The 22,143-nt window shown below is 47.5% G+C and overlaps 2 protein-coding genes across 6 annotated transcripts; one reads left to right on the top strand and one right to left on the bottom strand.

Annotated features, from left to right (window-relative positions):
- The first annotated feature begins 6,457 nt into the window (after positions 1 to 6,457).
- Positions 6,458 to 13,103, top strand: PRRT3 (proline rich transmembrane protein 3). 3 transcript variants are annotated; one of them, XM_036219996.1, is made up of 5 exons: positions 6,458 to 6,717; positions 7,043 to 7,212; positions 9,244 to 10,318; positions 10,530 to 10,685; positions 11,282 to 13,103. In XM_036219996.1, exons 3-5 carry the CDS (start codon positions 9,301 to 9,303, stop codon positions 13,030 to 13,032), a joined length of 2,925 nt encoding a protein of 974 aa, XP_036075889.1. In that variant the 5' UTR covers positions 6,458 to 6,717; positions 7,043 to 7,212; positions 9,244 to 9,300; the 3' UTR covers positions 13,033 to 13,103. The 3 variants fall into 3 exon arrangements, with proteins under 3 accessions (XP_036075889.1, XP_036075890.1, XP_015976868.2); XM_036219997.1 differs by lacking the exon at positions 7,043 to 7,212; XM_016121382.2 differs by lacking the exon at positions 6,458 to 6,717 and having other exon boundaries at positions 6,828 to 7,212.
- Positions 13,104 to 13,942: 839 nt separating this feature from the next.
- CRELD1 (cysteine rich with EGF like domains 1) lies at positions 13,943 to 22,087 on the bottom strand. Of its 3 annotated transcripts, XM_016121388.2 has the most exons (11): positions 21,983 to 22,086; positions 21,313 to 21,505; positions 20,988 to 21,070; positions 18,402 to 18,512; positions 17,986 to 18,077; positions 17,173 to 17,349; positions 16,993 to 17,088; positions 16,018 to 16,101; positions 15,774 to 15,869; positions 15,418 to 15,552; positions 13,943 to 14,618 (listed from the first exon to the last, which is right to left on the bottom strand). In XM_016121388.2, the coding sequence occupies exons 2-11, from the start codon at positions 21,484 to 21,486 to the stop codon at positions 14,404 to 14,406; spliced, it is 1,263 nt and encodes a 420-aa protein (XP_015976874.1). In that variant the 5' UTR covers positions 21,487 to 21,505; positions 21,983 to 22,086; the 3' UTR covers positions 13,943 to 14,403. The 3 variants fall into 3 exon arrangements, with proteins under 3 accessions (XP_015976874.1, XP_036075893.1, XP_036075892.1); XM_036220000.1 differs by lacking the exon at positions 17,173 to 17,349 and having other exon boundaries at positions 21,983 to 22,087; XM_036219999.1 differs by lacking the exon at positions 21,983 to 22,086 and having other exon boundaries at positions 21,313 to 21,960.
- Between the last annotated feature and the right edge of the window lie 56 nt (positions 22,088 to 22,143).

Raw genomic sequence — 22,143 nt, 5'->3', positions numbered from 1 at the left:
TCAAACAAAATGAAAAGACAGAAGATCATCTCTCAAATGAATGAAGAAACAAGAAAATCTCCAGAAAACAAAACAAAACAAAAAATCCTAAGAAAACAGAAGTAATTTGCCCGATAATTCAAAGAAAAAATCATGAGGGATGCTCACCAAACTTGAGAGTGGAATAGAGGAACTCAGGGAAAACTTCAACAAAGAGAAAGTAAAGAACTAAGCAGACCCAAAGAATACAATAACTGAAATGAAAAATACATTAGAAGAAATCAACGGCAAATTAGCTAATACAGAAGAATAGATCAGTGACCTTGAAGGAGCCTAATGGAAATCAACCAGTTAGAATAGCAAAAAGAAAATAGAATTTAAAAAAAAAAAAAACAAGGATAGTTTAAGGGACCTCTAGAATAACATCAAGCGCTCAAACATTCGCGTTACAGGGATCTCAAAAGTGAGGCAAGACAGGTAGCTTAGGGATGTACCCTTCCCCTCCAAGATGTGGCTCTGGGCTCTTTTCAGCCCTTTCCCTTTTTTACTCCTGCAAGGGGAGACAAACCAAAACTGGTCCTAGCCAGTCTGGCTGCCATCTTTGACTGAGACCTGACCTTTGGCTAATTAGAGTATCATTATAATCTCATCTGCATTGCAATTTCCATGGCTCCCATCATGCACATGATACCATGACAGTTCCAGAAACACCAAAGAAGGAAGAAAAAGCTGGAAATCAAGCTCCCTGCCCACTGGGAGGAGACAACAGGGTTACATCAGTACCACATCTCTGGGGCCTGCCCCAAAGAAGAACAAAAGCCCATAATACAGACATCCTCAGAGCAGCTGGGTTGCCGAATTCACCCACACTTTCCTCTTAAGTGTGTACTTCTGCTTCAATAAACCTTGTGCTTTTCTACGTGATAGTCTCTTTGCCCAAAAGGGAAGAGAGAAGAAGGGAACAGAGGAGAACTATGAAAACAACCAAAAAAAAATTAGCAAAATGGCAATAAGTACATACTTATCAATAATCAGTTTAAATGTAAATGAATTAAATGTTCCAATAAAAAGACATAAGGTGGCAGAACGGATTTAAAAACATGACCCATCTATATGCTGCTTACAAGAGATTCACTTCAAATTGAAAGACACATACAGACTGAAAGTAAAGGGATGAAAAAAGATATTCCATGCAAATAAAAATGAAAGAGGAAGCTGGGGTGGCAATACTCAGACAAAATAGACTTTAAAAATAAATAAATAAATAAATAAATAAATAAATAAATAAATAAAGGCAAAGAAAGACATTACACGGTTGGTTATAAAGGGGGTCAATCCAAGAAGAGGTTATAACAAGGGTAAATATCTATGCACTCAACATAGGAGCACCTAAATATATAAAACAATTATGAATGAACACAGAGAAATCCACAGTAAAACAATAATAGGAGATTTTAATACAACACATCAATGGATAGATCATCAAGACAAAATTAATAACGGAATAATGGCCTTAAACGTCACATTAGACCAGACTGACTTGATAGACATTTATAGAAAATTTCATCTTGAAACTTCAGAATACACTTTTTTCAAGTGACCATGGAACAGTCTCCAGAATAGATCACATGTTAGTTAGGTCACAAAATAAGCCTCAATAAATTCAAGAAGATTGAAATTATATCAAGCATCTTTTCCGATCACAATGGCATGAAACTATATTAACTAAAAAAAGCTATAAAAATACAAATAAATAGAGACTAAATGACATACTATTAAACAACCAATGACTCAAAGAGGAAGTGAAATAGGAAATCAAAAACTAGCTTGAAACAAATGGAAATGAAAACACAGCTTTTCAAATTTATGGAATGCATCAAAAGCGATTCTAAGAGGGAAGTTCATAGGTATACAGGCCTACCTCAAGATACAAGAAAAATCTCAAATAAACAATCTAACCTTACACCTAAAGGAAGTAGCAAAAGACGAACATACAAAACCCAAGTAAACAGAAAGAGAAATAGTTAAGATCAGAGTGGAAATAAATGAAATAGAAACTTAAAAAAAACGATAGAGAAGATCAATAAAACTAAGAGCTAGTTCTTTGGAAAGATAAAATTGACAAACCTTCAGCCAAGCTCATCGAGATAAAGAGAGAGATCCCAAATTAAAAAAATCATAAATGAAAGAGAAGCGACAACCGATACCACAAAAATACAAAGAATCATTAAAGAATACTATGAACAATTATATGCCAACAAATTTGACAATCTAGAAGAAATTGTTAGACTTCTATAAGCTTGTAACTTCCCAAGATTGAATCAGAAAGAAATACAAAATCTAAACAGGCTAATTACTAGCAATGAAATTGAAGTAGTAATAATAATAAAAAAAAAACTCCCAACAAATAAAAGCTCAGGACCAGATGGCTTCACAGAATTCTACCAAATACTCAAATAAGAATTAATACTTATCCTTCTTTAACTACTTCAAAAAAATTGAAGAGGAAGAAATACTTCCAAACTCCTTTTACAAAGCCAGCATTACCCTGGTACCAAAACCAGACGAAGACATTACAAAAAAAAGAAAATTATAGGCCAATATCCTTGAACATTGATGCAAAAATTCTCAACAAAATATTAGCAAACCAAATTCAACAATACATTAAAAGGATTATACACCATGACAAGTAGATTTATCCCCAAGGATGCAAGGATACATCCATTAAGCAATCAACATGATACATCACGACAACAAAATGAGGAATAAAAAACCCTATGGTTATCTCAATAGATGTAGAAAAAATATTTGACAAAATTCATCATCTTTTTATGATAAAAACTCCCAACAAAGTGGGCATAGAAGGAACATATCTCAACCTAATAGAAGCTATATATGACAAACCCACAGCTAATATGCTCAAAAAAAAAAGCTGAAAGTTTTTCCTCTAAGAATATGAAACAGCTGATTTTTAAGTATTACCAGATTATGATATTTATTAACAAAAAATATCTTTTTTAAAAGATTAGGTTTGTTTAGCTGGCATCTGTGGTGGCTAAAATCCGTGAAAGAATGAGTTAAGACTCCAGGGACCCTTGAGTCTTAATTTGGCCAGTTTGGTGAAAAAATGTAACTCTCTATGCCTTCAGAGTTCAGGACAATGGGCACAACACAGAAAAGGTTCTCCGGGCTGCACCATCTCCTACCTGTTCTGTCTTTTGTTTCTTTGTTCACACCAGAGCAACCAGCCAGAATGAAAGTGTCAGCCAACTGTCCTGGGCATTGTCTAAGCCAGAGACTTTATCACTGCCAGCCACATCGCCTTTGCTTTTTTCTTTTCTCTCCCTTTCTTTGGGAGCTTCCAAGGTACTTTTGGGAGGGAGGTCCCAACAACTCCCAACACTGTTGAAGTCCCTTCAGCAGAGTTGCAAGTTGGAGGCCTATTTTTATAGACTCAAACTTCTAACAAAGCAGGGGCCACCTGGAGCCTGAGGTTTTCATCTCCCTTCTCCCTTCTCTGAGGTTCTTCCAGAGGGGCAGGATGATGTCATCGTTGTTAAGGGTACTGGCTCTGAAGTCAGACTTATAGCTTGGCCTCTTATTTCCTGTGTGATCTTGAACAAATTCCTTACCCTCTCTGAGCTTTGGCTTGTAAAAAGGAGAGAATAATAATATATAGGGTTGTTGTAAGGACTTAAAAAGAATAATGCATGTCAGGTGTGTAGCATAGCTCCTGGAAGACTGATTGGTAAAAAGAGCTATTGACCATTCCCTATATACTTGAAATCATCTCCCAGTCATCTCAGAGTCTCCAGGAAAATGCCGGGAGCTCCTTTTGCAGCCGGGATGCTTCCTGCCTATACCTGGCACTCTGTGTTTCTTACTAACATTCACCTTCGCTCCAGCCAGTTTCTTCTTTCCATGGGATCAGCTTTCATCTTGGCTTCTGGCCAAAGGGATCATAATCTCTCTTGCCTTTGTCTGGAATCTCAAAACCGCTATCAATTGATAGTTTAGGAACATAATAGGATTTGGGTTCTGGGCTCCAAAGAGGGCAGCCAGGGAACAATTGAATGATGCTGCTTGAACTGTAGGGTTGGGCACTGTCAAACCAATGAATCTTTGCGAGGGCATGAATGGGTGGTCCTAGTACACACATCTCACCCTCCTCAGGAGAAATGAAGGAAAACAACCAGGCCAGCTCTGAACTTGCTGAGGAAATCTCAACATCTCCAAAGAAGGCTCACCAAAGAGTTCACAAAAGGCACTGAGAGGAGGCATCTGTATCCATCAGCTTGTGTAGTGGGCCCCTAGAACTGCCATCCCATCAAGACTGTCCATGGGGGGGGAAGATGTAGTTCCCCCAGAGGAAATTAGGATACTGTTAGGAAGAGAAAGGATCTTGAACAATGGCCTAAAATGCCACTTATCTATTTGATATACAGAACCAGGAGCCAGATAACCCCACAAGCTCAAAACAACTGGATAGAGCTAACAAGATCAACAGCAAACAAATGTAGACTCTTACATTAGGGTTAAGAAACCGACTGCACACAAAGAGATGGAGAAGACCTAGAAGTTCAATTATCGGCTGCCAGAAACATTAATTCAGCATAAGGTCATATTAATGAAGGAGTAGAATCTAGGAAAGGTGAGGTGAAAGTTCAACTTTATTCTCAACTGGGTTCAGTTACAAGAGTCATAATTTAAAGGAGACATTGTTGATCTGGTAAGAAGAAAGAGAGATGTCACAATAGTGAGAGCCCAGAATCCTGTCGTTGGAAGAAAGGCTGAAAGAACAGGTAATGTTTGGCCTGCAGGAAGAAGATTTTAGGGAACTGAGAGATGTCTTTACAATTCCAAAGGAGTTTCCACAAGGAAAACAGTAGAGCTGGTCAGATGATATGATTAAGTGGGAAAAGCTGGAACTCTCTCCTAGAGTAAAAAACCTGGATTCAGAGTCTACCATTTACCAGCTATTAGAGACTGAATACTCTTCAAACTGCAACATGCCTGTCATACACAACTGAACGCTGAATATTGCTTTTCTGTGAGAATCAAAGGTAGGAAAACACTGGGAGAGAGATTCCAGCTCAACCTTAGTAAGAAGTTTCTTTTTTATTTTTAAGTGGTATTTATTCTTATCTCTGATCACAAAAGAAATACATGATTGTATAGAATATTGATACAAGGAAAAGCAAAGTTAGATAAAAATCACATCAACTCTTATTTAATTTCTAATATTTAGGGACAAGATACATTGATAGACAGATATTAACAAAATTGAGATCATACAAATAATTATCTGAGAGATTTAGAGTATCAGCATGTAAAGATGTATGTATCGGTATGTAAGAATCTTTAGTGCCGTATTGTTTCTAGTAGAAAAAAAACCTGTAAAACCTCCTGATTACCCATCAGTAGGGGAATATGGGGAATGTCTGAGTAAATGACAGTGTATCTACACAATGAAATACTGTGCAGCTCGTTTTTTAAAAAAGGTAGAACTAATATGTATTGCCTTCAAAATGTTTCCAACATGTATTACTTAAGGCAAAACAAAGTTATAGAATAGCAAGCATAGCATGATCCCATTTTTGTAAAAAGAGGCATGCACATATGTGTTTTTATAAACAAAGGAAACCCTGTGGTATTAACAGTAGGTACACAGAGTGGGGGCAGAGTTGGAGAGGCTAAGGGTGAGACAGTTAACATGTTCTCTGAACATTTCTGCATTGCTTGAATTGAGACAATTGGCATACATTATTTTTATAATTCAAATGACTGAAATTAAATAAATAATCAGCATTCTATCCTGGATGTTTCTCCATGCCATTAAAGCTTCTACATCATAGTTAATGTATTCCTTATGTGGATTTCTCTTGACGTGGTGAATGTAATGTTGGATGTCAGGAGCTGTCAGAAGAGGGACTGGAGCATTTCGATAGTGTCTGTCAGAAGCAGACCCATACAGATCTAACCATGCCTCAGGTAGGAAATTATCTGATAGATACACTAGTGCATATACACAAAAATGTCTATCTGAGAATTGGTCCCTGACTCGTTATTCCTGTTAGCAAAAGACTGGAAACAACCTGTATGTCCAACCTCAGGGACTGGATAAATAAAAATTACAGGCTGACTAATATGCTGCAGTTCTCAACAGCAGATATAAGAAATGTGATGGAGCTGTAGAAATTTACATGGAAAATGTGTCAGGATATATTGTAAAGTGAAGGGGAAAAAAAGGCAAGTTACAGAACGATATGAACAGTATGATCTCATTTCTATTTAAATTGTATATGTGATTGCATTGAAAAAAAACCTGAAGGATACACATCTAGCTGGAGATAGGATATACCTATAGGTATGTATATAACCCTAAAAGGATGTAAGAATAGAGATATAAAGGAAGTGAGCTCTCCATCTCCTGAGGTATGCAGAGATTGGCTGCCTCGTTTTGAGGGATGTTGTGGAAATGATTTCCACATCCCTCCGAGGTGACCTCTGTCCCCTCTTAGTCCTAAGAATCTCAGAGAATGGGGAGGTCAGGACTGGCAGAAGAATCCACCTCTAAAGAGAAAGGGTTAAGTGGAGATGGCGCTCCTGTGGGCGGGCTCGAGATCGGCAGCGCCGGGCTCTGTTAGCCAAGTCTGAGCATCTCGGAGGATGCGGCGCGGCGAGCGGCTGCTGGGACGCGCGCAAGGTGAACGCGGGGAATGCCGGTGCTGCGACCAGGTGAGGAGCTGGCCGAGGGAGGGGGCGATGGAGGGCCCCAGGCAGGGAGCATGGTCTGCAGCCCCCGTCTCGGGAACGAGCCAGAGGGCCTGCACCAGCGCCCACCCCAACCCAGGACACTGCGGGAAGGCGCGGAGCCAGGGGAGAGGAGACTGAGGAGAGGTAACCCGAGATGGAGCAGCTCCCGAAGGCTGCCCTGCGGCGGCCCGCGCTCTGCAGTCCGGCTGGCCTCTCCCCTGTCCCCGGGACTGGGAGATACCGCCCCCACCAAAAATTTCTCCAGCAGCTGGAACCCAGTGCTGGGCAGCCCCCTCCTTGTCCGCAGATGCCTACATCTCTTGGATTGGGGTGGTGAGCAGATGGCATATGCTTGTCATTGAAGGCCCAACTCAACTGTCTCCTCCTCTGCAAAGCTTTTCGGACCGCCTGTGCAAAATGTGCCACTGCGGGTTTCACAGCCCCTAGTATGGCTATTCATTGGCTGTGTGACCTTGGGTGAGTTGTCAACTTCTCTGAACCTCGGTTTCTTCTCTTCTGTAACACGTATACCCACACCTGCTTGTGTGGGAGGGAGATGGAGGACATGCAACTAAGCTTAGCATAGGAGCCTAACTGGGTAAGAGCTCAACACAGGAATACTGTTATTAACCTGTACCTGTGTTAGGGACCTTTCATATCACCCCACTCCTGACACTAGAACTGAGGCTTCTCTTTGGGTCCCCAGCACCTAACCTGGGCAGGAGCAGAGCATGGGGATTGGTGAATGTCTGAAAAATGAACCAGTAAGGCTTTAAGGCAGAGTCTAAACCCAGTTTAGAGGATGGGTTTAAGGGGTCTTGGAACCCCCTGAAATTGTGCAGTCTTTGGTGAGCCTGGGCATTTTCCTAGGGAGAGCACTGGGTGTCTGTGGGCCACCAAGGGTTAGGAGCCAGGGAGCTTTGGACACAGCTGCTTCCCAGAAAGGAAGGGAGCAGATCCTCTGTCCCTCAATACACCTAGGCCCGGACTCTCACAGCCACTGCCTTCCCTCACCTGGCCATGGGGGCCCTTCCTGCCTCCCTGGCTCAGCTAGGGACTCTCAGAAAGAGGAAACTTTAGGGAATATTCACCTGGGGTCAGTCGTATGCTGAAGGGCTAGAGACAAGAAATGGAAGGTGCAGACGCAGCCCTTGAGAAGCCCCAAGCCAGCGGGGGAGACAGGAGATTATTACACTATGTGACCAGGGTGACAGGAAGGAGTGGAGGGGGTGTCAGGGAAAGAAATGTCTGTGCTGAAACAAGCCAACATCTTATCTAGATTTCTGCACTGGTCTCTCTCTCAATCTCTCAGATTGTGTCACTCCCATGCTTAAAATCTCCATTGGCTTCCTGTGACACTTTGAATAAAATCCAGGTGCCTTATTGTGACTTCCCAGGCCCCTTGTGATCTAGCCTTGCGTTCCTGATTTCATCTCCCTCTGCCACTTTCTCCTTCATCTGCTGAGCTCCAGTCCCTCTAGCCTCATTTCTTGTACTCACCTAGCTCATTCTTGCATCAGGGCCTTTGTACTTTCTGTTCCCTCTGCCAAATGCTTTCCCCACCATATCTTCGAATGGCTGTCTCCTTCTTCTCATTCATCATTTAGCTTAAATGTCATCTCAGAGAGGCCTTCCTGGCACCCCCTGTGTAAAGTAGCCTCCCATCCCGCTATCTCTTAACTGTTTTCTTTTCTCCATAGCGTACCTTATTTAACATCATTCATTGTCTGTTCCTTACCTAGAATGCCAGCTCCACTGCTGAATGTCAGTCCTGTTCACTATTTTATATCCAGGGCCTGGCACATAGTATATGTTCCAATTATTTGTTGAAATAGTTAAGAGGGCTGGTGGGAAAGAAAGGGAAAAGTAAAAGGGCTCTAATGCTTTCTAAGTTCCTATCGTAGGCCTGACCCATTATGTGTTTTGTCTTATAAGTCTTACAAGAGTCCCTTAGAATTAGGTATTCTTGTTATATCCATTTTACAGATGGGAAAACCATGATGCAGAGAGGTAAAGTAAGTCACCCAGGAACTGGCAAAGCTGGGATTCAAACCTAGGTCCCTCCTCAAAGGTGGGGGCCTGTTCTCCCTTTCCACCTCTCTGATATTTGAACTAGGTCTTCAAGAATAAGATCTCAGCAAGTGAAGGAGAAGGGAGAGGGCATTCCAGGTAGAGGGAATGCAGAAGCAAAGGCATGGGGTGTCAGACAGTCCAGTGGACGTTGAAGGATAGGTGAGCAACCTGGTGTGGACTTGGAAGGCCAGGAGAGGAGCTTAATTCTCTTCTGAGGGCGATGGGGAGTCACTGAAGGTTTTGAAGCAGGGCAAATGGCATGACCAGAGATGCGGTTTTAAAAGGTCACTCTGGGCAGCATGAAGAGGTTGGCCAAGAAGGGACTGGGGGAAAAGGGGTCCTGCCTCATGTTGCTCTTCTCTCTTTCCCATCAGCCCCCTTGAAGCAGCCATGGGAGACCTCAACCTTCACATGTCATCCCCTCTCTCTTTTTAGGTTTATCCAGTGAAGATTGGAATTTGAGGCCTCTGGGCCCAGGCATCAGAGTGGACCATGGCCTCCAGTCCATGGGGCCATGTGTGTGGCCTCCTGCTGCTATTGCTGCTGCCATCTCTGGGAGCTGGCCCTGCCCTGGGCCAAGGCCATCTTGGGCCATATGAGGACTCGGAACCACACCTGATTCCAGGAGCCCACCCCAAGGGCCCTATTGGCACAGAGCCCCAAGACTTTGACTTCCTCTGGGAAAAACCCATAGATAAGAGCCCCTGGAACTCCAATATCCCTCAGGTCCCTGCCGAAGAGGTGCCTGAGAGGCTCACAGACTCTCCCTTTGGCCCAGCCCTGCTTGGACCTAAAGCAGCTCAGGATGCTCAGAGAGGACTCCTAGTAACTGATGACCTCCAGGTGGCTCGAGGGCCAAGTTCTCAGGGCTGGACAGGGTCTCCCGACTCTCTGGAGCCTCTGGAGCAAGAAGCACCAGTGCCCCACCCAGTGGGCCCTCCCCATCTCACTTTCATCACCACAACTCCAAAACTCCAACTCAGGGTAGCCACAGTTCCTCTCTCCCCAGGGGAGCCTGGGGACCAAGTGGGACAACAACCACTTAGAGATGAGGCTGTGGGGGCCAAAGCCAAGAACAGGGTCTCAGAGACATCCTCTTTAACCCACCAGGGTCATCCCCATACTCTTGCGCCCCACTTGGGCACTATCAGGAGGCAAGTGCTGGAAGAACAGGGTAGGGGTGAGGAGGACTTCCAGGAGACAGCTCAAAGCCCCCTTTTCACACAGCAGGATCCAGTAGCCCCTGAGGCTGGCTTGGTATCCCCAGTTGAGGTGGCATCCACTCAGGAGCCTGGGGCCCAGCCAGACCTGGCATTGGCCAGAAGCCTTCCTCCTACTGAGGAGCTGCCAGTTGAGCCCCCCAAGAAGGCTGGAGGTGAGGAGACCTGGGAAGACAGTTTTCCAAGTCCCTCACCCAAGCAGGTTGACCTCCCTAATGTTCAGGGCTCACCAGGACCCCAGCCCTCAGGTCCCCCAGCTTCAGAGACTCCTGATCAGCAGCCTAAGCCAGGTGGGTACCAAAGTGAGAGTGTTGAGCAGGGCAGGGAGGGCCAGTGTTCAATGGCAGCTGGCTGCCCCAGTTTCTGTGTGCCTTCTGATCCCCATGGGTCCCATTTTCCTCATTCTAGCAAATGAGGGTGATTGTGGCTCTCTCCTGGGGAATTAGACTTTGGGAACCACTGGAGGGTCGAGAAAAGTGATGACTGCTTTTGTCATTTCAGAGATAGCAGCAATGAATGAAACAGATCCCATCTCTCCCCAGCGGGTGAGAGGAGCAGTGGAGGCCCTGGGTACCCCCAAGTCCCTCATCCCTGGCCCCTTGGACACTGGCCCAGCTACAAACAGAACAGAGAGCCCTGTGAGGGCCCTACAGCCAGGTGAGGGCATGGCTTGGGTTTTGGGGAGAGTGGGTACTCTGTCTAATAACTAAGAACCTGTGTGAGGTCTATATGGGGCAGGGTGGGGAGTAAATGGAGACAATCACCTCCCTAAAGGAATTGTCTAGGACCTCCTTCAAACGACTTGGGATAATAAACTAATACCCACTGGGTACTTTGGGAGAAGTCATTTGCCCTTTTGGAGCTAGAATGTTCTTAAAAGTAACATGGGTACATTTAGTGCAGTGATTCTCTAACTCCAGCAAATCATCCAAGGAGCTTTTTAAAAATTCCAGTGCCAGGCCCCATCCTAATGAGTTCTGATTCATTTGGTCTCCAGGTAATTCTAATATGCAGCCCAGGTTGTGAAATCTTGGTATATTAGTAATAAAAACAATAGCTCACATCCATTTAATACTTATTGGCACTATGCTTAGCATTCAGTCCTCAACACAACCCAATGAGGTCAGTGAGGCTACTATCCCTATTTTACAGATGTGCTTGGAAAAGTTAAATAACTTGCCTACCACATTAGGGAATAATGGAAAATCAAAAGCAGTTTTCAAAGGGCTATTTTAATATTGTTATTATTGCAGATGAAACCAAGGAGTGGCCGGGGCGCCCCCAAAGCCATCCCCCAGCACCCCCAGTCCAGGCCCCCTCCACATCACGCCGGGGCCTCATTCGGGTCACCACGCAGCGTGCCCTGGGCCAGCCACCCCCTCCGGAGCCCTCAGCCAGCCTCATGGCATCAGCACCAGCCTCCAGTCCCCCGGCCAACACCACTGCACCCCCCCTGCGCTGGGGTCCACTGCGGAGGGTGCTGAGCTTTTCCTGGGAGCTGCACGTCTACGGAGTGGGTGTGCTCTTTCTGCTGCCTGCATTGCTGGCACTGGCCTCTCTGACAGCCGCCCCTGCGGGGCCCCGGCTGGCACTGGTGGCAGCGGTGCTGGTGCTCGTAGCATCAGGACTGCGATCTGCTTACATGCTCACTGATCCATATGGCTCTCAGGCGCGGCTGGGTTTACGCGCGGGCCTGGTGCTCTACAACCTACCTTTCCCCTTACTGCTCACTGCCCTGGCAGCCCTGACCCTGCTCGGCCTGGGTGCAGGGCTGCCACAGCAGCTGCAGAACCCACTTCTACTAGGAGCAGTGGCATTGGGGCACGGCGTGGGGTTACTCGCTACAGATCTGCTGTCGGCGAGGCCAGTGCTCAACCTCCTAGTTCAAGGCTTCTCCTGTGCTTGGGGCGCGACCGTGGCTCTGGGCACGCTCTGCCTGTGCCGTCGCCGCCTACTGGACGGGCCGCGGGGCTGGAATGTTAGCCCTGGACCGCGGTTGCTGGCAGTAGCAGGTGCGCTGGGACTGCTGGCCAGTGGCTTACAGCTGGCGGCCGCGCTCTGGCTGTACCCGGGCCCAGGCCACGTGGGCCGCTTCTCGTGGGCCTGGTGGGGAGTCCACTTCTGGCTGCGCCTGCTGGAGCTGACTTGGGCACTCACCCTGGCGCTGGCGGCTGTGGCCGCAGCACGGCCCAGGCCACCCACGGAGCATGCGTGCTGGGGTAAGCTGCTGCGCCTGGCCTGCCCCGCGCCCTCCGGCAAAAGCGAGGTGCCCGAGCGAGCCAACAATTGTTTTGGAGGGCCCAGTGGCATCGGCGCAGGCAGCCTGAACATCCGCAAGAGCCTTATTTGCAACCCCGCGGAGGTGGGGCCGCCTGTCACGCCCAGTTCAGGGGCCTGGGGCTCGGCTACGTCCTTGGGCCATGGTCCCCAGGGTGGCCCGGGGCTGTCCTGCAGCAGCGTGGGGCCAGCACCGTCGATGAGCGAGCTAGACCTGCGGCCGCCGTCGCCCATCAACTTGAGTCGCAGTATCGATGCCGCGCTCTTCCGGGAGCACTTGGTACGAGACAGCGTGTTTCGGCGCTGCGGCCTGCGCGGCCTCTCCTCCCCACCGCCTGAGGGCGCGCTGCGGCCTCGCCGGGGCAGCCACCCCGACGCGGATCTCGACGGCACCGGCTCTTCGCTCCTCCGTGGCCGCTGCCGGTCGCTTAGCGACGTGCGCGTGCGTCGGTCGGTCCCACCACATGTAGTGGACGAGCCTGACCCGGCGGTTTCTGGCAGCTCCGTGGACAGCTTCTCCCGAGGTTCCCTCAAGATCAGCTGGAACCCGTGGCGCCACGGGCTGTCGTCAGTGGACAGTCTACCCCTAGATGAGCTGCCTAGCACCGTGCAGCTACTGCCTGCCCCAGCCCCTGCTCCCGCTGGGCCCGGGCAACCGAGTGAGGTCCAGCCTCGCTGCAAGCCCGGGGACTCCCGCAGCGCCTCCAGTGACACCATCGAGCTCTGAGCCAGTCCTCCACTGCTACTGAACCAGGTCCTGCGCTTATGTCATGGCCTACTGGGACAGTCGAGTATTTGAAACACTAACATTCCCGGGCCTCAACCTGATGGCAGCTCCCAGAGACAGCTGGGAGTGAACCCACCCTCCCATTTTTTTTTTTTTTTTTATATCTAGTGTTTTTTTCCCCCAACGGGTAAATTGCACAGAGGCTGTGACTTATGCAAAATACAGGGTGGATATGCATGGATTTAGGTATGGGGAACGGAGTCGAGGTGCCTCCCCAAACACTCTTCCAGACTCCCCACTGTGGAGGGAAGAGGCTTGATTATCCAGATTGACTGTCCTCTTTGTGCCAAAGAAATAAACCCTTAGGACTTGGCTCATGCCTTCCTCTGGCTACCCCAGGATCCTGTTCAGAGGCTCCGCCCTCCCAGTCGTTCCAAGTCCTCTGTGTGTTGGGGATGGGAGGACTCCCAAAGGAAAGGGCACTGGACCCTTAGCAACCTTAGAAGTAATGGCTAATAATATTTTACTGAACATATACTATTGCTGTGCACTGTATTCAGCTCTTCTCATTTATCACCTTATTCTCATAATAAGCCTGAGTGGAAAGCTTTATCATGCCTATTTTATAGACGAGAAGAGTGAAGTTCAGAGATGAAAATCATTTGCCCAGGGACTTTGGCCCAAATGATAGCTGGTACTGAATCCAGAAAGTCCAGTCCTAAGGCTGGTTCCTCCATTCCCCTTCTAACACTGCTTCAGGGCCAAGCCTTTCCTCTCTCCTCCCTCTCTATTTCTTCAGCAGTGTAGCTCTCAATTTCTCAGGGTTTTAGAAAACTTTCCCAAGGATGGGGGGCTCTCAGTAGCTTAGGCCAACTCATGGAGGACAGGTAGTAAGACTGAAGCTTTTCCATTTTCCAAGACCTTTATTTCCTGAGATGAATAAATAAGTCAGTGGCTGAGGGGTGGGGTGGGGGTGGGGGGTGAATACAAAACAGGAGCTGGCAGCATGCAGCTGGCAGGCGGAGGCTGTGGTGGACCTTCCTGCAAAGATCCCCCCTTATCCTAGGCAGGAGTCAAAGCTCACCAACAGCCTCTACAAGGAGACACCTTTTCTTTAAAAGTCCACACACATTGTGAAGACTGCCCAGTACCCCCAAAGCCAAGATCTCAATGTATCCACCTTTAGGGCTACTTTCTCACTCCAGGGGCCTCACCTGCCCAGTCCTAGGTGCCTGGGCTGCTTCCCAGGTGGGTAGGGGGTGCTTACCCCACTCTCGAAAATAAAGCAAGCTACCTTGAGTGTCCAGGCAGGAAAGGCCTGACCTCTGGGGGCAGCCGGGGTGAGAGGAGATCCTACAGGTGTGGCAGAGATTATCTGCCTTTGATGAAGCCTTCCAGCACACGGTCACTGCGCTCTGACAACCAGTAGCCAGTCATGGCTGCCACAGCCCCAATGAATATGGCGGTGAAGACCAAGTCGCCCTTTGCTGCCAGTGTGGCCAGTGCACAGATGATGACACCAAAGAACATCTGCTGCAGCACCACCAGCTCGTCTTCCGTCATCTCCGAGAAGAAGCCTGCTGACTCTTCAAGGAGCCAGAGAAGCACCTGTCACTCCTACCCCATTCCTGGAGTCTCCCACACACCCGACAAGTGCTGCCACCTGCCTCTCTGGCATGCCAGCACACGTCATTTATTGCTGAGAACAACTCTGAAAGGGGCTGTTATTATCCCTGTCTCATTAAGTAGCAACCAGACTCAGAGAAGTGATGAGGTTTGCTCAAGGCCACATGGTGAGTAAGTTGTGACAGAGCATGTGTTACATGTACTAGCCCAGCTCCAGAGCCAGACTACCTGGTTTTGACTGTCGGCTCTGCAACCTGCTTACTATGTGGCCCTGGGCAAGGTGCTTCATCTCTCTACATCCTAGTTTTCACTATGAAAATGGGATGAGAAAGATACAGCACTGGATTTGTTTTAGGGGTGAAATAAGTTAATATATGCAACATTTTTAGAACAGAAGCTGACAAATGGTAAGAGGTGTGGAAGTGGTCACTATTGTCATCACTGTGATTGTCCATCTCACTACACTGTGGCCTATAACAGCTCTTGACAAGCCAGGGCTAGGACTGGACCCATTGGACCGATGAGGAAAGAGGCTTGCGAAGACAAAGTGATTTAATGCCAAGTCTGACTTTCTTTCTACACCGAGGAGGTATGAGGCCACCAAAAGCCACCCTGGAGATCAGATGTAGGCTTCTGGTCTCAATGCAGCCTCATGGGGGCTGGCATCTAAGAGGTGGGTGGGACAGGACCTATAATTTCCTAGAGAAAGGATTTGCTGACCCTCCCCCTGCAAGACCTCCCCTCCCCAGGTTTGCTCACCTGGGATCTGCTCCTTCACACAGATGCCCTCAATCTGTTTGTAGCCCTCAGCACAGACACAACGGTAACTGCCCTCGGTGTTCTTGCACTGCTCGTTCTCTCCTGGACACACCTCTGTCTCACACTCGTCCACATCTTGAGGGAGGGCAAAGAGGGATCAGAGCCCTGACTGCCAGGGCAGCACCCTACATGCAGTACCCCTGACTCAGTGTTGCTCAAATCATGACAACTCCCTTCTGCCCTTGCCCAGGTAACATTCCACCCTTCTTTCCCCTGCTCTGTCCATATTCTAACCCCTCTCAATTTGAGGTGGCAAGGCCCTCCAAGTGCCTGTATACCATTGGCAGGAGACTCACCGAGACACTTGGAGCCCACCTGCTGGTAGCCAGAGCTACACTTCTTACAGCGGCCTGGCCCTGCCCCCATGCAGCCCAAGCAGGCCTTGGCACAGTCTAGAGAAGGGAGAGGAAAGAAAAGGGTGAGAGTAAAGAAAAGAGGATCCTAGGCTCAGGAATTCCAATGCCTGAGAAGACAAGTTTAGGGGGAAGTAGCTCCTCCTATCCTTCCCGCATCCCGTCCTCTGCAGGAGTGGACACTCACCTCGGCACTCATAGGAGCCCTCTGTATTCACGCAGAATTGGTCAGCTCCACAACTGGCTTGCTCTGTGCCACACTCATCAATATCTACAGAGAGGCCAGCAGGGTTGGGATTTCAATCCCTAGTTAACTAACAGGGGAGCGGAGGCCAGGATAGGGGAATGGACTTCCCAGGCTCAAATGATGTGGCAGAGACTGCAGCTGCCCAGGTAGAAACTACGTTTTCTAACCTGCTCTGCAGCTCAGTATTATGGCCTTGTGAGTTGAGTTCTGGCCACCAGGATATAAACAGAAGTGATGTGCTCCACTTTTAGCTTGGCCTTAAAACAAGGTCAAGTGGGTTTGGACTCTTCCAACACTTCCTTCCCTTTCTTACTTCCTGAGTGCCAGGTCATAGAACAGAGGTGCCAGTAACCTGGCCTCAACCACAAAGACAACACCCAACGGGACACTGCACAGGAAGAAAGAATGAATCTGGGTCCTTGAATAATTATGACAAGCAGAGCTTCTCTGCCAGCCTGGACCACTTGCTTTGAGACTATGATATGAGATAAATATAACCCTCTATATTCTTTTAAGCTACAATTGTTGGAGATCTTTTTATTATAGCAGCTTAGCCTTTACTCTTATCTATATAAATCGCTAGGTTTGAGACCAAAGCAAATCTCAAACCCAGGTTTCCTGACCCAAGTTCAGTATCCTCATTCCTCTAGCTAACAATTCAATTTTCCAAATTTGGCCTAATTGATATCTCCTCTAAGAAGGCTTTGCTGATTCCCCATCACCACCAAGCTGGACCAGGGACATCTCTCATTGTACAAAGATCAATCTGTACTGTTAAGTGCCTGGTTACTTTTCTGCCTTCCCAACCATGCTGAGATCTCCATGAAGACATAGACTGTGGTGGTCTAGCCAAGATGGGGAACCAACCCCAGGCCCCTGCCCACCTCTCCAGAGCTAGGGCAGGGCCTCACTCACCTACACACTTGAGGTGATGCAGGGCCCAACCCTTCTTGCACTGTAAACAGTTTGATTCCTCAGGTCCCGAACAGCGGGCACAGGGGCCAAAACAAGCTGGGTAGAATGAGGGAAGTATGAGGATAAGCAGGCAGGCACCCCATCTGCCCCTGCCCAGTGCCCTGCCTTTTGGCTACCTACCCGAACATACCAGATGACTGGTGTTGCGTTCCGCCTCAAAGTAGCCGAGGCCACACTGGCCACAGGCCTCACCCCCATAGCCGGCTTGGCAGTCACAGTGCCCGCTGCCCCCTCGAGTCCCTTCCCCTTCACACTGCCCATAGCCACCGCAGGGCTTCTCTGTGCCCCCAGGACAGGCTGTGGGCAGACACCAAACCGGGTAAGATTGTAAATACAATTTTGTATACAGAAAATATTAACATTTTTGAAAAGAAAACAATTTTAATGGCAACATATATTTTGTCATAAAACTATGAGATTTACTTAACCACTACCCCACTGTAAAACAATTAGGTTATTTACGGATCTTTTCTTTCATTAAGACTGAATTCATCATCTTTGTCACTAACTCTTTATCTGCAGCTTCTGGAAAGATTTTTCTAAAAGGGGCTGTTAGTAAGTTCAGCTTCTGACTCAGGACTGTGTGTAGAAAAAGGTGGTGACAATGTAGGCTCCAGGACATCACCTCTCATCCCTAGAAAGGTCCCTTTAGTCCAAGGGCTAAGACCTGGTCTGATCCAGGCATGGGAAATGAGGGGTAGGGTGGGGGCATTTCTCATATACATGCATCTGATTTAGCGTAGCTGCTTTTTTCAGAGCCATTCCCCATTGATTTCCTCATCTCACCAGCCCTATGCAGCAGGTGAAAACTGAGGTCCAGAGAAGTTATCTGAGGAGCCTAAGCTTTCACAACCAGCTAGAGGCAGAGCCAGGACCAGATCTCTGGCCTCAGCAGTCCCCTCCCATCTCCCAAGAGGAATTTGAATAACTCACGAAGGCAGGAGGGCCCGAAGGTGCCTGAGGGGCAGCAGAGCTTCAGGGAATCTGAGCAGAGCCATTGGAAGAGGTCTGGGGCTTCCTGCTGCCTGAGGCAGGGAGGTGGTATGAAAGCAAGGGGGCCTGAGATAGTGTCAGAGGTGCTGTCCCCCGCACCCCCCGATTCTGTATCCCACAGAATCTGCGATACAACCCATCTTGGGCATAAGACCTGGCCAGTGCCCTTTCCCCATTTGGCAGAGGGATAAAGTAAAGCTCACAGTGAGAATTTGGGTACCCCAACAGGTCCTTAGCAGATCTGGGTTTGGAAGAAGTAGCCAAACCAGAACTTAGCCCCTAGCATGCAACCCCCATGCTTTACTACCAGGCCCTGCCTGTGGCCCCCTCCCTGGGAAGGCTCTAACACAACTCACTTGTGAAACCACCAACTCTCCACCAGCTCCTCACTCAGCTCCAGCAGGCGGTGGCACTCGTAGTCTGACTTGCTGCACACGCTCTCAAGCACCTCTACCAGGCGGGTTTCACTGGCCAAACAAGGTGGGGGGTGGTGGAATAAGTTCCATTCCACCCACCACCCTCCTTAAGGTCTCCTCTCCCACCACTCCTCATGCCATGACAGTGTCAAAGGAAAGGCCATAAGGCTTATTGGAAGAAGTATTTGTTTTTGGAATCAGAAAGACCTGGGTTTGAATCTAGTTGTGCGACCTTGGGCAAGTCATTTAACCTCTCACAAACCTGTTTTCTCATCTGTAAAATGGGGATAATTCCTCCCCTACAGATTTACTTCCTCTGCAGTTCCTGCATCTGCACAACAGAATATCTACTCTTGCTGGGTAGATGTAATTAAAAATATATCATGTAACAAGTATTGGTGAGGATGTGGAGATATTGGAACCCTTCTACATTGCAAGTGGGAATGAAAAATGGCGCAGCCACTGTGGAAAACAGTCTGGTAGTTCCTCGATAAGTTAAACGCAGAATCGCCATAAACTCAGTAATTGCACTCCTGGGTTTATACCCAAAGAAATGGAAAACAAGTATTCAAACAAACACTTGTAAACAAATGTTCACAGCAATACTCTACACAACAGTCAAAAGGTAGAAACAACCTAATATATATTGACTGATAAATGGATAAACAAAATGAGCTATATCCATACAACAGAATATTCAGCCGTAAAAAGGAATGATGTACAGATATGTGCTATGATATGGATGAGCTTTGATAACATTATGCTAAGTAAAAGAAGCCAGACATAAAAGGCCACATATTATCAGGATTCCAATAGAATTAGCAAACCTATAGAGAAAGAAACTAGATTAGTGGTTGTCAAGGGCTGGGGGAAGCGGAGAATGAGGAGTGACTGTTTACTGGATGTAACGTTTCTTTTTGGGATGATGAAAATGTTCTGGAACTAGATAGTGGTAATGGTCGCCCAACACTGTGAATGTACAAAATGTCTATCATGCTAAATTTTGTTTCATACATTCTACCTCAATACAAAAATTAAAACACTCACACACATACACACACACATACATATATAATGTATTATATTATGTATTTAAAGGATCTGACACAGTGCCTGGCATAAAAAGGGGGTAATTTAAAAAACAACACAAAAACAGGAACCATTATAGAGCTGGAAGTGCCCTTAGGGTTATCTTGCCCAGTCCTCTCATTTTCAAATAAGAAAACTGAGACCTATTGAGGGGAAAAAAAGTTGCTAATATTACACAATAAAACCTTTATTTCTAGTGGGCACGACAGTTTAATCTTTACCACAAACTTATGAAATAGGCAAAGCAGATATTACTATTTACAGATGAGGAAACTGAGGCTCAGAGGTTAAGAGACCTTCCCTTAGGGTACCACCAAAGGTCAGAACTGACAACCAGGTCTGTCCAACTCCCAGTCTTTGCTGATTCCTTCTTCTCAATTTGACTTTGAAAAGCTGGAGGGCCTATGGCTCAAGCCTTTCCTCTTAACATAATCACATATTGTCCCATGGCTTTACATACTTACTATATGCTGATGATTCACAACTTCATGTTTCCAACTCCCACTTCTTCCCAAACTCAGTACTCCTAAATCTAACTCAACTTGACTGTTTAATGGACGTCTCAGGCCAGCATGTTCAAAGAGGATACCTGATTGCACCCTGCCCCTAAATCTTCTCCTTCCCCAGTTATACCCATCTCAGAAAACAGCCCCACAATTAACCCAGTTGCTCAGGCCCAAAAGCTAGTAAGCATCTTTTATCCTTTTTCTCTCATACCCCATAATGAATCCATCATCGAATCCTATCAGTCTATATGCAAAATATACCCAGAATTTGACCCCTTCTCACATGTCTACCACTAAACACCATACTAGTTCATGCTGCCTTCATGCTTAGACTATGCATTAGCCTCCCAGCTGGTCTCCCTGCTTCCACTACCTGGCCCCCTATAGTCTGTTTGCTACACAGTTGTACGAGTGATCTTTTAAAATGAGACCACATCACTTCTCTGCCCTAAACATTCCAATGGCTTCCCTCTACACTCAGAATGAAATCTAAACTCCTTTCTGTGGCCTTTGAGGCTGGGCTTCTGCCTTCAACCTCTACCACTCTCCCTGCGGCTCACTCCATTTCAGCCACGTATCAAATACGTCAAGCTCAGTCCTACTCTGTTCACATCTTTTCCCTGTCACATAGCTTGCTTCTTCAACTCTCTGTTCAAATGCCACATCTTGAATACGCCTCTCACCATTCTGTAGTTTACTGTTCTCCATCTAATATGACATTATTTATTTCCTTATTTACCATCTGTCTCCCCTACAAGAATGTAAGCTCCTTAAAGATGAGATCTTACTTGCCTTGCTTACTGCTATACTATACATGTTCAGTGATATACGTTGAATGAATAAGCACTACCCAAGAGGCTCTAAGCCCTCTCCAGTAGTATAGCAGAGATTAGGTGGTAAGGTATACAAACCCACCTCTCCAGACCCTCACCTGTCTTTGTATTTGGACAACTTCTCTTCCTCCCAGGCAGTGTTTCCACCTCCAAAGTTGTCCCGGATAGTTCTCTCCAGGCCCTAGAAATGGAGAAAATTAGTAATGCCTAAGTATAGAAGTACAGAGCCTGGCACATTCTAACACTTCAGTATTTCACTGACCAAGAAACTGAGGCACAGAAAGGCAACCTGCCCAAGGCCATACACCTACTAAGTAACCAAGACAGAGTGCATACAGACTTGTTGTATCCCAAATCTCCCCACTTTCAACCACTGTTGCTATAATAGTTGGGCCCCTCCCACCAAGCTGCTGGTGCACCCACCTTGTTGAAGCTGTCGACCAGTCCCCGGCACGTATGACATGGATGGGGCTCAGTTGGGGGAGAAGGCTGGGGAATTGGAGAGGGCTGGAGCCTAACTGGGCCTGGGAGGCTGACGATGAAGCTCAGGCCCCAGAGCAGTGCTGGGACCAGGCCCCTTGGGGGTGGAGGGGCCATCTTTTCCCAGGCTGGGGACCTGTAGATAGAGGGTATGAAGAGGGTTCGCTAGAAGAACCAGGGAAGAAAAGGGTCGGCCTGGGAGCCCAGATCTGCGTTATTAAAAGAAAAGGAGGCTAGACTGGGGTAAGGTCATGGCAGGGGAGATGACGGGGAAATGAGCCTATTCTGCAATTCCAGGACGGAATAAGTTATCCTCGTTACAGTTGGGAAGGTAGCTTGGATCCTTGGCAAGGGGACAGGAGGAGTCAGTCCATTGTTTTAGAGTCTCAATATGAGTTATTAGGGGCCAGATCAGCAGAACTAGGGAGAATGGGTCAGATTCCAAGTATTGGGGGAGAAGAGGCCGAATGGGGGGTCTTGGGGGGAGGAGCCCGGATCCGGATATGAAGAGAAGGGGTCGTTCGCGAGCCGCACACGGCAAAGCCACTCCCCACCAGTGGGCAGGGGAGGATCAAGATCCGGAAAGATTGCGGAGGAGGAAGAGATGACCCACCCAGCCTGCGGGCGCTGACGCCTCTACCTCCCAGCGCCGTCTCTGCCGCCGCCTGCGTAAGACGTCCAACCTCCGCCAGCTCCGTAGCCTGGAGGCGGGGCCCCTGCTACAGCCAATGGTAGCGAGCCATGTGCCATTGCGTCATCCCGTGACAGCCAACC

Source organism: Rousettus aegyptiacus, unplaced genomic scaffold (genome assembly GCF_014176215.1).
Source record: "Rousettus aegyptiacus isolate mRouAeg1 unplaced genomic scaffold, mRouAeg1.p scaffold_m13_p_4, whole genome shotgun sequence".
Taxonomy (NCBI): Eukaryota; Metazoa; Chordata; class Mammalia; order Chiroptera; family Pteropodidae; genus Rousettus; species Rousettus aegyptiacus.
Note: the sequence above shows the minus strand (reverse complement) of the source record. Positions and strands in the feature narration are given on the sequence as shown.